This window comes from Rhinoderma darwinii, chromosome 2, assembly GCF_050947455.1.
Source record: "Rhinoderma darwinii isolate aRhiDar2 chromosome 2, aRhiDar2.hap1, whole genome shotgun sequence".
Lineage (NCBI taxonomy): Eukaryota > Metazoa > Chordata > Amphibia > Anura > Rhinodermatidae > Rhinoderma > Rhinoderma darwinii.
The window spans coordinates 222,383,416-222,397,854 of record NC_134688.1 but is presented as its reverse complement, the minus strand read 5'-3'; the positions used below and the strand labels follow the sequence as shown (position 1 = coordinate 222,397,854).

Genomic DNA, 14,439 nt, shown 5'->3' with positions numbered 1-14,439 from the left:
TGACAAAACTGCATTGTGTATGTCCTGCAAAAGGACCTGTCAACATAAGGTCACATGACCTTATGTTTGGAGTTCTTATTACTGTTTAGATACCTGCAGGTCTTAGTACAGCAGCAAGACTCCATGCAGAAGACTGAGCTGCTATGTAAGTATAAGGGAGATGGATTAGTTTAAAGAGTCTGTATTAAGGAGATCTGTATTTATGGGTTCTGGTCTGGGGTCTGTATCAAGGAGGTCTGGTTTGGGGCTCTCTACTAGTTTAAGGGGTGTGGGGTCTGTATATAGGGGTCTGGTCTGGGGTCTGTATTTAGGGGGTCTGGTGTCTGTATTATCCTAAGGGGACTGGGGTCTATGTTTAGGGGACCTAGTCTGGGGTCTGTATTAGTTTAAGGGGTCTGGGGTTCTGTATTTATGGGCCTGATCTGGGGTCTGTATTAGTTTAGGGGTCTGTATTTAGGGGGTCTGGGGTTTGTATTAGTTTAGGGGGTTTGTTCGGTAGTCTGAATTTAGGGATCTGGGGTCTGTATTAATTTAGGGGGTCAGGTCTGGGGTCTGTATTTAGATGGTCTGGTCTAGGGCCTGTATTTATTTAGGGTGCTTGTAATGGGGTCTGTATTTGATTAGGGGATCTGGTCTGGGGACTGCAATAGTTTAGAATGTCTAGGGTCTTCATGTGTTTTAGGACCTGGTCTGGGGTTTGAATTTATTAGTCTGAGTAAAAGGGGTTGTCTGGGTACGTGGATAGGACAAACCCTTTAATGTATGGGTTTGGGCCTTGGTGTCTGAATTTTTGTGTTTCTATAGAGGCTGGAAAGAAGTGAGGGGCAAATATGTCTCATCAGGAAACTGCAGTCATCAGGAGAAGTCGCCATAACAGTCTGTGTTAAATGGAGAAGAAAAGAAAAGAGAATGACTCCTATCAGAGAAGACATCACTTGTGAGTCACTGGATTTAGAGAGGAGCTGTCAGCTCTCCTCACATGTCTGTTGTATGAAATCCTTGTATTCCACATAAAGTCTTTGCGTACGAGGACTAATAGACAAATGCGTGTTATCATTCCCCTTGTCAGGCGGATGTGTCCCTGCACAGTGTGATGCTGTCAGCAATGGTTGGAGTCTGTAAGTATGTAGGGACACAGCCCTTTGACAAGGTGAATCGCAACACCCATTTGTCAATGCTCACACAGAAAGGTGCTGTTCACTATAGACACAGCAGAGCAGCGGTGGGGAAGGGAGACCCAAGTTTGGGAAACAGCCAAGGGCCTATGGTCTGCTTAATCCGCCACTGATCAGAACCACTTTTTTTGCTCTATGAAACGTTTACATATTTGAAATTGAATTATAGATGATTCCTTACTATATAATTCTACAATCCATTATTCTTTTAACATTTGTATTAAGATCAATTCTTCTACTTGATTCCAGAAGATATAAATACACTCGTTTTCCAGGGTGACATTCAAGCTAAGCATATGAACATTTTACAATGAATACATTCCAACGCACTTAGCCTTAAGTCACCATTTGTACATCTGCTGTGCACAATGCTTAACCTTGCAAGCACCACATTTATAAAATGTGCTTTTGATTTGCCACAGCAAGACAGATCTTCCAAACTAATTTGCAATAATAGTCTGCCCAGTCTAGTCTCTTGAGTATAAAGTAATCACCTTAGAAAGGTTGAGGTCATCAAGCAAACATAACAATTTCTTGTTTCCTGATGGTGTATGCAATGTGCCATGTCGCCATTCTAATCGGTCATTTAAACATCTCCATAGTCTCCGAGGATCCGTAGAGCTAGAAAATAAATATGCAAAGAAGTACAAGGATATGTACTGTCTGCAATTACAACAAAGACTAATAAGCCAGCAATTATCAGCAGTCTATCATTCCTGAAAGCACATTTGCATGATTTACAGGCTTTTCTGGATCATGCTAAATTGAATGTACAAAATCCCCCCCCCCCCCCTCAGATATCACTAGGGAAACATTTCAACGGTTTAAGTACAAAATAATAATTATATTTTTTTTAAGTAGTGCAATTTTCTATTCTCATTCAAACCTACATTACTGTATGCTTCTTATGCTTTTATACAACAGTATATATCAAGGGGTTGTCTGCTCTGGGTAATCTCTTTGTTATGGAAGGGTCCCCTGACAATATGCTAATCACTGGGTACCAGAGCTGTCAGCAGTAATCTATAAGGGAACCCAGCGGCAAGTATTTAATTGCCCTACAGCACCACCACAGTGGAAATGAAGGATTACACAGTGGCCATACCTCTCAAAACACATCAGGGGAACACAAAGGATATGTAAGCATTTGAACAATTTTTTTAAATTAAACACTGTATCATGGTGTTATGTTCAAGTTGTTAGGTGTTATGTTCACAACTTTTTAATTGTTTGTTATGAAAAAAAATTTACTTTATGAGATACAGTTTATATGTATCAAACCGGAATCCGCCAGGTCAGAGGCACTGATGGCTTCGATAACAGCGGGTCCTGCGTGTCAGAGATCCACCTATCGATCAATTCTAAGTTCATAACTAAGATGTGATCGATAACAGGTGGATTCTGACCTACTGTCACCAAAGCCATCAGTCCCGCTGAAATGGCTGATTCGGGATTGAGCGCAAGATATAGCTTCTATGTATCTAGGATACATAGAGGCTATATTTTAAGAACTAAAATATTTTTTAATGAAAACTAATTAAAAACTTGCTTAGAAGGGGCATGGTCTGGACATGGCGCCGAGCGGACCTGCTGCCTGAGAGCACCATGTCTGCTAACACTCCAGAACTTTCATAAGCACTGCTTCTCTTCCTAATCTCCCTCTCTGATGGTGAGGAGGTTCAAGAAACCTGTTGGAACCCCTCTCAGCACTTGGCGAGCGTCGTTAGCTGGAAGACTTCTGTAAAGGATCTGCCAGACACAGCTTCTGTGTCGACGCCCGTGGTTAATCAGTCTGCATCTACTCCTAGGTCTTATAGAGTGACTCGATCTACTACCACTCAGGCTGGTAGGCTGAGGAGTGGGAGAACCTATCACAGCCTGGCCAGACGGAGCTAGCACCCGCCCTCTGTCTATTTATACCTTCATTTCCTGCTCTTTCTTTGCCTGTGATTCTGTCTGGTTTCCTGGCTCTGCTGTTCCTGCTAGTACTATTGACCTCTGCTTCAAATTGACCCTGGCTTTACTGACTACTCTCCTGCTCTGCGTTTGGTACCTCGTACACTCCTGGTTTGACTCGGCTCGTTCACTACTCTTGTTGCTCATGGTATTGCCGTGGGCAACTGCCCCTTTTCCCTTAGCTTCTATGTACCCTTGTCTGTTTGTCTGTCGTGCACTTATTGAGCGTAGGGACCGTCGCCCAGTTGTACGCCGTCGCCTAGGACGGGCCGTGCAAGTAGGCAGGGACTGAGTGGCGGGTAGATTAGGGCTCACCTGTCTGTCTCCCTACCCCAACATTACATAATCACAGGCCCATATACCTTTTCTACCCTGGTTCCTACACAACTATGGACCCCCTTGAGACCCTGGCTCAGCAAATGCAGGGTCTCTCCCTACAGTTCCAAGCCCTGGCTCAGAGGTGCAACCAGCGTGATGATAACCAGGTAGTGCCCTTCACCTCACCTCTTGAACCCCACCTCAAGTTGCCTGACCGGTTCTCAGGGGACCGGAAGACTTTTTTCTCCTTTCGGGGGAGTTGTGGGCTCTATTTCCGATTAAGACCCCACTCCTCACGTTCTGAGAGCCAGCGAGTGGGTATAATTATGTCCCGGCTCCAGGACGGCCCCTAAGAATGGGCCTTCTCTTTGGCTCCTGACGCCCCTGAACTTTCCTATGTAGACCTTTTTTTTCTGCTCTCGGGTTCATCTATGACGAGACTGACAAGACTGCCTTTGCCGAGAGTCAGCTGGTGACCTTACGTCAGGGTAAGAGACCCGTTGAGGAGTACTGTTCTGACTTTAGGAAGTGGTGCGTAGCTTCTCGGTGGAATGACCCTGCCTTAAGGTGCCAGTTTAGATTGGGTCTGTCGAACGCCCTGAAAGACCTATTAGTTAGCTATCCCTCTTCTGACTCTCTAGATCAGGTTATGGCTTTAGCGGTACATCTTGACCGACGTCTCAGGGAACGACGACTTGAACGTTTTTGTGCCTTCTCCTCTGGCTCCCCCATGATGGCTCCCGACGTTCCGTTGCTTTGTTCTTCCACGGAAATCTCGGATGAACCAATGCAACTCGGGGCCTCCGTGTCTCCCCAACAACGTAGAGAGCTCCGCAGGAAGAATGGTCTCTGCTTCTACTGTGGGGATGACAAGCATCAAGTGAACAACTGTCCAAGGCGTAAGAATAAGCAGCCGGAAAACTTCTGCGCCTAAGTGACCATCAGGGAGGTCGCTTGGGCGCACAGGTATTTCCCATAAATATGAAACCTAATAAGATCTTGCTTCCCTTTCAGGTCTCTTTTGAGGGTACGTCTGCCACCGGCAGTGCCTTTGTGGATTCAGGTTCTTCTGATAATATTATGTCTGTGGAATTTGCTATGTCTCTAGCTATGCCATTGATTGATTTGCCTAAACCTGTCCCGGTAGTGGGTATCGACTCCACTCCACTTGCTAATGGTTATTTTACGCAGCATAATCCTGTTTTTGAACTCATTGTTGGCTCCATTCATTTGGAGCAGTGCTCTGTACTGGTGATGCAGGGATTATCGTCCGATTTGGTTTTAGGCCTTCCCTGGTTGCAGATGCATAATCCCACATTTAACTGGAATACTGGGGATCTTACCAAATGGGGTAATGAATGCATGACGTCCTGTTTTTCTGTTAATTTTATTTCTCTCCCTAAGGAGGTGAACACTCTACCTGAGTTTATTCAGGACTTCGCTGATGTTTTTTCAAAAAAGGCCTCCGAAGTGTTACCTCCTCATAGAGAATATGATTGCGCAATCGATTTGGTACCAGGAGCTAAGCTCCCTAAGGGTAGGATTTTTAATCTCTCTTGTCCCGAACATGAGGCCATGAGAAAATATATCCAGGAAAGCCTGGCCAAGGGTTACATTCGCCCCTCTACTTCTCCGGTAGGTGCTGGCTTCTTCTTCGTAGGGAAGGATGGTGGTCTTAGGCCGTGCATCGATTACCAAAACTTGAATAAGGTCACTGTAAGGAACCAATATCCCCTTCCTTTGATTCCTGATCTCTTCAATCTGGTTCAGGGGGCCCAATGGTTCCCTAAGTTTGATCTTCGTGGGGCTTATAACCTTATCCGAATCGGAGAAGGGGATGAGTGGAAGACTGCGTTTAACACGCCCGAAGGTAATTTCGAATACCTCGTCTTGCCCTTTGGGTTGTGTAATGCTCCCGCGGTCTTCCAGAATTTCATAAATGAGATTTTAAGAGACTACCTGGGGGTATTTCTTGTAGTGTACCTTGATGACATACTTGTGTTTTCCAAGGACTGGTCCTCCTACATTGAGCATGTCAGGAAGGTGATCCAGGCCCTTCGGGAAAACAAACTCTTTGCTAAATCCGAAAAATGTGTGTTTGGGGTGCAGGAGATACCATTTTTGGGTCAAATCCTCACTCCTCATGAATTCCGCATGGACCCCGCCAAGGTCCAGGCTGTGGCTGAATGGGTCCAACCTGCCTCCCCGAAGGCATTACAGTGCTTCCTGGGGTTTGCTAATTATTACAGGAGATTTATTGCTAACTTCTCGGTCATTGCTAAGCCTCTTACGGATCTTACTCGCAAAGGTGCTGATCTCCTCCACTTTTGAGATCCTTAAGAAGTGCTTTAGCTCTGCCCCAGTGCTGATTCAGGCTAACCAAATGGAGCCATTCATCGTGTAGGTTGACGCCTCCGAGGTGGGAGTGGGTGCCATCTTGTCCAAGGGTACCAGGTTCCTCACCCAGCTCCGTCCCTGTGCCTACTTCTCCAGGAAGTTCTCGCCCACTGAGAGTAACTATGACGTGAGCAACCGCAAACTCTTAGCCATTAAATGGGCATTTGAAGAGTGGCGCCACTTCTTGGAGGGGGCTAGGCACCAGGTAACTGTCCTTGCCGACCACAAGAATCTGGTTTTCCTAGAATCTGCCCGGAGGCTAAACCCGAGACAAGCTCGATGGGCGTTGTTTTTTACTAGATTCAACGTTGTGGTCACCAATAGGGCTGGGTCTAAAAATATTAAAGCTGATGCACTGTCGCGTAGCTTCATGGCCAGCCCTCCTTCCGAGGAAGATCCTGCTTGTGTTTTGCCCCCAGGTATACTCATATCCTCTGTTGATTCTGACTTAGTCTCCGAAATTGCGGCTGATTAAGGGTTCCCGGGAACCTTCCGGAGAACAAGCTGTTTGTTCCCCTGCAATTCCGGCTAAGGGTACTCAGGGAAAATCATGACTCTGCACTATCTGGCCATCCAGGCATCCTGGGTAACAAGCACCTCATTGCTAGAAACTATTGGTGGCCTGGGTTGCCTAAAGACGTTAAGGACTACGTCGCCGCTTGTGAAATTTGTGCTAGTTCCAAGAATCCCAAGTCCCGACCAGCGGGCTTACTATGTTCTTTGCCCATTTCCCAGAGACCTTGGTCCCATATCTCCATGGATTTTATCACCGATCTGACTCCATCTCAAGGCAAGTCGGTGGTGTGGGTTGTAGTAGACCGCTTCAGTAAGATGTGCCACTTTGTCCCTCTCAAGAAACTACCCAATGCCAAGACATTAGCTACCTTGTTTGTCAAACACATCCTGCGTCTCCATGGGGTTCCTGTTAATATAGTTTCTGACAGAGGGGTACAATTTGTTTCATTGTTTTGGAGAGCTTTCTGTAAAAAGTTGGAGATTGATCTGTCCTTCTCCTCGGCCTTCCATCCTGAAACTAATGGCCAAACTGAGAGGACTAATCAGTCTCTAGAACAATATTTAAGGTGTTTTATCTCCGACTGTCAATATGATTGGGTCTCCTTCATTCCCCTCGCCGAATTTTCCCTTAATAACCGGGTCAGTAACTCGTCAGGGGTCTCTCCCTTTTTCTGTAACTTTGGGATTAATCCACGGTTCTCCTCTGTTTCACCTGGTGGTTCCAACAATCCAGAGGTAGATGTAGTTCATCGGGAACTGTGCACAGTCTGGGCCCAGGTTCAGAAGAACCTAGAGGCGTCCCAGAGCATACAAAAGACTCAGGCAGAAGACGTTCTGCTAACCCCTTGTTTGTGGTCGGGGATTTGGTGTGGCTATCTTAAAAAAAATTGCGTCTTAGAGTTCCGTCCAAAAAATGTGCTCCCCGGTATATAGGGTCGTACAAGGTTATTGAGGTCCCTAACCCTGTCTCCTTCCAGCTGGAGTTACCCCCGTCTTTTCAAATACACGGCGTGTTTCATGCCTCCCTCCTGAAACGCTGCTCCCCGTCCTTGGCTACCTCGAGGAAACCTCCGGTCTCTGTTCTCACCCCTGAAGGGGTAGAATTCGAGGTGGCCAAGATTGTGGATAGCAGGATGGTCCAAGGCTCCCTCCACTACCTGGTCCATTGGAGAGGATACGGGCCTGAAGAGAGGACTTGGGTACCCGCCCGGGATGTTCACGCTGGGGTATTGCTCAGGAGTTTCCATCTTTGGTTCCCCCAATAAGCCAGGTCCACCTAGGAAGGGTCAAGTGGCCCCTCATAAAAGGGGGGGTACTGTAAAGGATCTGCCAGACAGCTTCTGTGTCGACGCCCGTGGTTAATCAGTCTGCATCTGCTCCTAGGTCTGATAGAGTGACTCGATCTGCTACCACTCAGGCTGGGAGGCTGAGGAGTGGGAGAACCTATCACAGCCTGGCCAGACGCCGCTAGCTCCCGCCCTCGGTCTATTTATACCTTCATTTACTGCTCTTCCTTTGCCTGTGATTCTGTCTGGTTTCCTGGCTCTGCTGTTCCTGCTAGTACTATTGAGCTCTGCTTCAAATTGACCCTGGCTTTACTGACTACTCTCCTGCTCTACGTTTGGTACCTAGTACACTCCTGGTTTGACTCGGCTCGTTCACTACTCTAGTTGCCGTGGGCAACTGCCCCTTTTCCCTGAGTGGCGGGTAGATTAGGGCTCACCTGTCTGTCTCCCTACCCCGACATTACACTTCACATATTCCTGACGGACGCAGAAGACGGCGGTTCTCCCAAGATGGTGCCTCCTGACCATGTGCGCTCATCTGACGTCTCTTTTCTTACTTCAAGGACCCATCCACCGATCAATCTGGCTGTCCCAAGCTGCTCTCTCGGTCCCCCATCCCCACCGAGCGATGGCCCCCTGGCTGCTTCATTACACTCTGCTAATCTAGTCACTGTGGGAGGGAATGAACTACAGGCTTTAAAATATCACTTGGTGGCCATGTCTACCAAGATGGATATGGAAGGATACATTCAGCGCTTAGAAACCTCATATAAGACTGAGATTCAGTCTCTGACTACTAACTTATCTAATTTAACTGATGAGCGCATTGAAGATGATGTGGCTGTTCTCTCCACTCGACAATCTACCCAACAGAATCTATTGAACCAACATTCCCAGCAAATACACGTGCTCTTTAATATTGCAGAAGATCATGAAAATAGGAACTGCCACAACAACCTTAGGGTGAGAGGGATTCCTGAAACTATTCCCCCTGTGCAACTCATTCCTACTCTGCAGAAAATGTTCAACTCTCTAATGGGCCTGCCAGTTGATGATGCTTTAGAAATTGATAGAGCCCACAGAACCCTCGGCCCCCGTAATCCGAACCCGGACAAACCCAGAGATGTGTTATGCCGTATTAATTACTTCAGAGTCAAAGAGACTATCTTGCGCAAGGCGTGAGATCATGGAGACATTCTACTAGATGGTGCAAGGATCCAATTGCTCTCAGATCTGTCCAGAATGATTTTGGATAAACGCAAAGCCCTATGTCCCTTGTTAGGGATATTGCGAGAACGAGAAATACCCTATTCGTGGGGCCATCCATTTCAGCTCCAAGTTCATAAAGATGGTGCCTTGTTGTTCATCAGAGACCCGGACAATATACCTACCTTTTGTGTTGCGGATTGGCCTTATATTTCATCACCTCAACACGCATGTTAGAAGAAAGTGAGGCAGCATTACCAAATTTGTGAAAAAAATGATCCTTTTATTCCACGTGTGTGCGACGTTTCAGCAACTATGTCCACGTTTGATCATAGAATCAGTGCATTGTCTACACAGACCTCTGGAATGCCAGAAGGTCTAATCTATTAACTCTGTGAGCCCCTGATGAATTACTGCAGAGTTACTTATGAGTAAGGAAACGCGTAGGGCTAGATAACTACAGATAGGCAGGATTAGTGTTTTGCTAAACACGAGATCCTCACAGTGGAATCCACAGCAGCAGCAGCTAAAGCTGTATCAGCTCCTGGCACGTACTGGGCTTGATAAAGCAGCTGATCTGCTAATAAGAGAGCTGCACAGAGATCTCTATAGCAGCAGTAGCTGAAATACAAGAGATTCATATAGAGGAACTCCTAGAGCAGCTGCTCATGCTGCATCAGTTCCTGGCACACACCTTGTGACAAGGAGGGTACCGTTTCCAACTTGGAACTAAAATATTTAAACATAATATTTTTTGAAAAAATATATAAAAATATAAAAATAAATAAAAACCAGGAAAATTCTAAAATAAAATATAAATACTAGAGTGTGATGGTATTAACCATTTAAATCTCATCCTTGTCCTATCTGAACTTATTACATATGTCAATGTAAAGTGCCCAAGCGCTAGTGAACAAACTTTATGGATACAATTGTATCACTATCTTAAATTGCTAAAAAGTGAAATAAATCTCACATTAAAGGTTAGGCTCTAACCAAAAAAATTCCCATTGGTATTCATCCTCCTAATAACTTTGTTGTATCTTACTCCGGCTTGTTTCGTATTAAGTCTGGCATATGAAATGCGAGTCTTAATTAATCTCCCCAATTCTCTTCAGAAAAAATTGCTACACGCTTTTTCTTATGTTCTTATGCAGCCCTTATTCGAAGTCAAAAGCAAAGTCAAAATGTTACTTTAATTATTTCATTGTTTAGAACCTGGGGTGTGGACATTTGCCCATCATTGACACTGTTTTGCATCCACAGGGCACATACAATGGAATGATTTTCTGAGTACTCCATGATCTAAGCACTTAAGTAGGCTTCTTTCCCAACCAGAGCTGTAGTTAGGTTGATATTTCATATTATATGCCCCCTTATGGTTTATGATATAGCGCCCAAATAATACATATAGTGCTCAAATAACATTGCTGTATGGCGCCAAAATAACGCTGCCAGTCAGATGTCTAAAAAACACTTTACAATCAATAAACTAGGGAATGTAGCTGCATCCATTGCAGCTGCCTGTCCACTGCTTCAGTAGTGGCATGCAATGCGACTTGTGCAACGGTACAGGCATACCTCCCAACCATCCCTGATTCAGCGGGATAGTCCCGGATTCCAGGCGGTGTCCCTCTGTCCCGAGCGGCCGGAGCTATGTCCCACTGTGCAACTAAATCTGAAGCAGGGAACCATCAGCTCCCTGCTTCAGAATTAGTTCAGAGCAAACGAGCAGAGGGAGCTCCTCCGCTCGCCGAGGACTCTGCAGGCACAGCGCTACTGTAAGTGAAGTGCTCGGGGAAGCCCTTGATGTTATTGTCCATATGTGAACAGTGACGTCAGTGGCTACTCTTCGAGCAGAATCCCCGGCCAGTCGGCAACGGGGATTCCACTCAAGGAGTAGCCACTGACGTCACTGTTCATATATGAACAGTACCATCAAGGGCTTCCCCGAGCACAGCGCTTACAGTAGCGATGTGCCTGTGGAGTCCTCGGCGAGCGGAGGAGCTCCCTCTGCTCCTTCTCTCTGAACTAATTCTAAAGCAGGGAGCTGATGGTTCCCTGCTTCAGAATTCGTGGCTACTCCTTGAGCGGAATCCCCATTGCCAATGATCTGGCCGGGGATTCCGCTCTTAGAGGAAACCCCTGAGGTTACTGTCCATATATGGAGATTGATGTCAGTGGCTCCTCCTGTAGCAGAATCCCCGGCAAGAGTCGGCAATGGGGATTCCGCTCAAGGAGTAGCAACTGATGTCACTGTCCATATATGGACAGTACCGTCGTGCACAGCGCTTACAGTAGCGCTGTGCCCGGTGAGTCCTTGGCGAGTGGAGGAGCTCCCTCTGCTCCCCCGCTCTGAACTAATTCTGAAGCAGGAAGCTAATGGTTCCCTGCTTCAGAATTAGTGGCTACTCCTTGAGCGGAATTTCCGTTGCCGATGATCTGGCTGGGAATTCCGCTCCTAGAGGAAACCCCTGAGGTCAATGTCTATATATGGACATTGATGTCAGTGGCTCCTCCAGATCATCGGCAACGGGGATTTTGCTAAAGGATTAGCCACTGATGTCACTGTCCATATATGGACAGTGACATCAGGGCTTCCCTCTAGGAGCGAAATCCTAGGCCTATGCTCTGGCTGGGGTTATGCTCCTAGAGGGAGTCCCAATAGCGCTATCTACAGGGGGGGCTGGCGCTATCTTCATGGGGTTAAAGCACTATCTACATGGACATTGTGGCACTATATAGGAGCACTATCTACAGGGGACACTGTGGTGCTAGGTACATGGGCACTATATACATGAGCACTGTGTCACTATCTGCAAGAGCACTGGCACTAGGGGCAGTTAAGGGGGCATTATACTGTATAGGGAAGCTAGGGGGGCATTATGCTGTATGGGGGAATTTGGCCATTGTACTGCATGGGGGCATCTGTATAGGAATTATACTGCATGGGAGAATATGTGTGGGCATTATACTGTATGGACGCATCTGTGATGGTTTTATACTGTATGGTGGCAGCTATAGGGCATTATACTGTATGGTGGCAGTTATGGGGGCATTATACTGTGTGGGGGAAGCTATTTGGTATTATACTGTGTGGGAGGCACTATGGGAGCATGATACTGTGTGGGCTGAATCGTGTGTGCGTGTATGGGCGTGAATTGGGTAGGATTAGAGGCGTGGCTTAAAAGAAAAAAAAGGTTGCAACGTGCTGCGCGCGCCGTATCGTTTGTCCCTCTTTGTGATTCTTGAAAGTTGGGAGGTATGTTACAGGTCACACATCACTAAAGTCGACTATGTTCCCAACATATTGTTTGTTCTACCAGGCAGTATAGCGAACCAGACTACTCATTTGATTGCAACAGAAACCTGACAGAATAGAACCTAATGCCAGTGTGAACATAGCCCTGATGTTTAATATTCCATTTACATTGTCCAAGACTTGATCTTTTCTTTTGAGTTAGCAAATGCCAAAGTGTCTTTGGCATTAAAGAGAACCTTTCACCTGCCCATACATATGCAACTGAGTGCACCATGTAATAGGCAGGGCTGCACAAATCCTGGGGCAATTGAAATTATTTTCCTATCCTCCGACGTTATTTAGATATCGGTGCCATTATATTTGGCGACCGATATTTAAATAACCCCCTGAACTGTCAATGGGGCGTTTAATTGGCAAGGCTGCGTGTTACCTTCGCTGTGACACTGGCCAATCAGCTACGGACAGTGTCACAGCAAGAGCTGGAGAGAGGAGAGCATGTGCGTGCGCGCACCTCCGCTGCTACCACTGAACAGAAAAGGAGAAGAAGAATGTGAAAAAGGTCTGCCGAGAGCTGAAGAGTGAGCATGCCCACACAGCTCAGACACAGCTGCTGACGAAACTCACGCTCTCCTCTCTCCAGCTCTTGCTGTGACTCTGTCCGTAGCTGATTGCCATCTGTGTGGCATCATATACAGGGGGTCTGTGTGGTATCATATACAGGGGGTCTGTGTGGCATCATATACAGGGGGTCTGTGTGGCATCATATACAGAGGGTCTGTGTGGCATCATATACAGGGGGTCTGTGTGGCATCATATACAGGGGGTCTGTGTGGCATCATATACAGGGGATCTGTGTGCCATCATATACAGGGGATCTGTATGGCATTATATACAGGGGGTCAAAAAGAAGATGAGGCAGCACTACCAAATATTTGGATAGAGATCCTTTTATTCCACGTGTGTGCAACGTTTCAGCTCGGTGTGAGCCTTTCTCATGCTTGAGAAAGGCTCACACCGAGCTGAAACTTTGCACACACGTGGAATAAAAGGATCTCTATCCAAATATTTGGTAGTGCTGCCTCATCTTCTTTTTGTCCTGATTGAGGGGTCACTCTTGGACTGTGACCTAGGAGGCGTGCAACTGCCTTAGAAAAATTATCCTGTGCTGCCGATTTGCATCCATATACAGGGGGTCTGTGTGGCATCATATACAGGGGGTTTGTGTGCCATCATCTACAGGGGGGCTGTGAAACAATCATGACAATGACCTTCCTTTGGGTGTTTTCAGGGTGTTGGGACAAAAAAAACCTGACCAATGAAATTAATCCGTTTTTTAACAGCCATGAAAAATGGATGCAAAATGGATGTCAATCGGCCATTAAAAATGGACAGACGGACTGGAAATGGATGAAATTTTGGAGACACACTTAAACAAAACGACCATGAAAAACTGACAGTTGATCAGATTTTAATGGCCAATTTTTTTTCACAGTCGTGTGAATATAGCCCAAGATGTCCTTCTTTGAACTTATTGGTGTTTCTAGATTGTCATGTTTTGTTTTTGGTCAGAGTACAGGTTCCACCTACATTTGACTAAGCACAAAATGAGCAAACACAAATACAGAAAACCCTGTGTGCATCAGTGCCTTTGCTCTAAAAGCGGATCCTGACTTTTACGCCCTGTTCACACTTAGTTTTTGTGCAGGCATAAAAAACTGCCTCAAAATTCCTTCAGAAATTTTGAGGCAGATTTTGACCTGCCTGCAAATTTTTGCCGTGATATTCGCGCCAGTTTTGCCTGTGGTCATTGAGTGCCGCGGGCAAAAAACGCTTTCCCTGCTTCCCATTGATTTCAATGGGAGGTCAGAGGCAGGACAGCGGTAAAAAATAGCATGCCCAGCATGCCCTTTCTCCCAGAACAATACAATATGTTGACATTATACCTATGCATTGAAATTTGTGCTGTGCAGAATACAATCTGTTAGACATTCTATTCTTGAGCTGCAGTGCTCCTTAAATTATAAATAAATGTATACAAAATAAAATGATCTTCTCTTACACCAAGCTGTGTGCTCTTCAGACATATATGAGAAATTGTATTTATATTGGTAATTGTCCTAGTTTACCTGTTAATAGGAATTCTTAGCTCAGACATCTCTGCTACATCACCCATACATAGACAATTTAGTAGCTCCTGGCTGAGAATGGATTTGCCACATCCTGCATCTCCCGCAAATAGAACAGGGCAGCCAGATGTAATCAACAAGCTTGAAAGGTACAAGAGTTGCTACAAAGATAAAAAAATATTGTTTTGCTTTCTAGC

The 14,439-nt window shown here is 46.0% G+C and overlaps 1 protein-coding gene across 1 annotated transcript in view; it reads right to left on the bottom strand.

The window, feature by feature from the left end:
• Positions 1 to 14,439, bottom strand: part of LOC142741794 (uncharacterized) — a 659,023-nt gene that overhangs the window by 338,721 nt on the left and 305,863 nt on the right. The window contains exons 57-58 of the mRNA XM_075851126.1: positions 14,243 to 14,403; positions 1,670 to 1,796 (exon numbers count right to left, since the gene is read on the bottom strand). Coding sequence (XP_075707241.1) covers positions 1,670 to 1,796; positions 14,243 to 14,403 — 288 coding nt within the window. The remainder of the gene's footprint in view (positions 1 to 1,669; positions 1,797 to 14,242; positions 14,404 to 14,439) is intronic.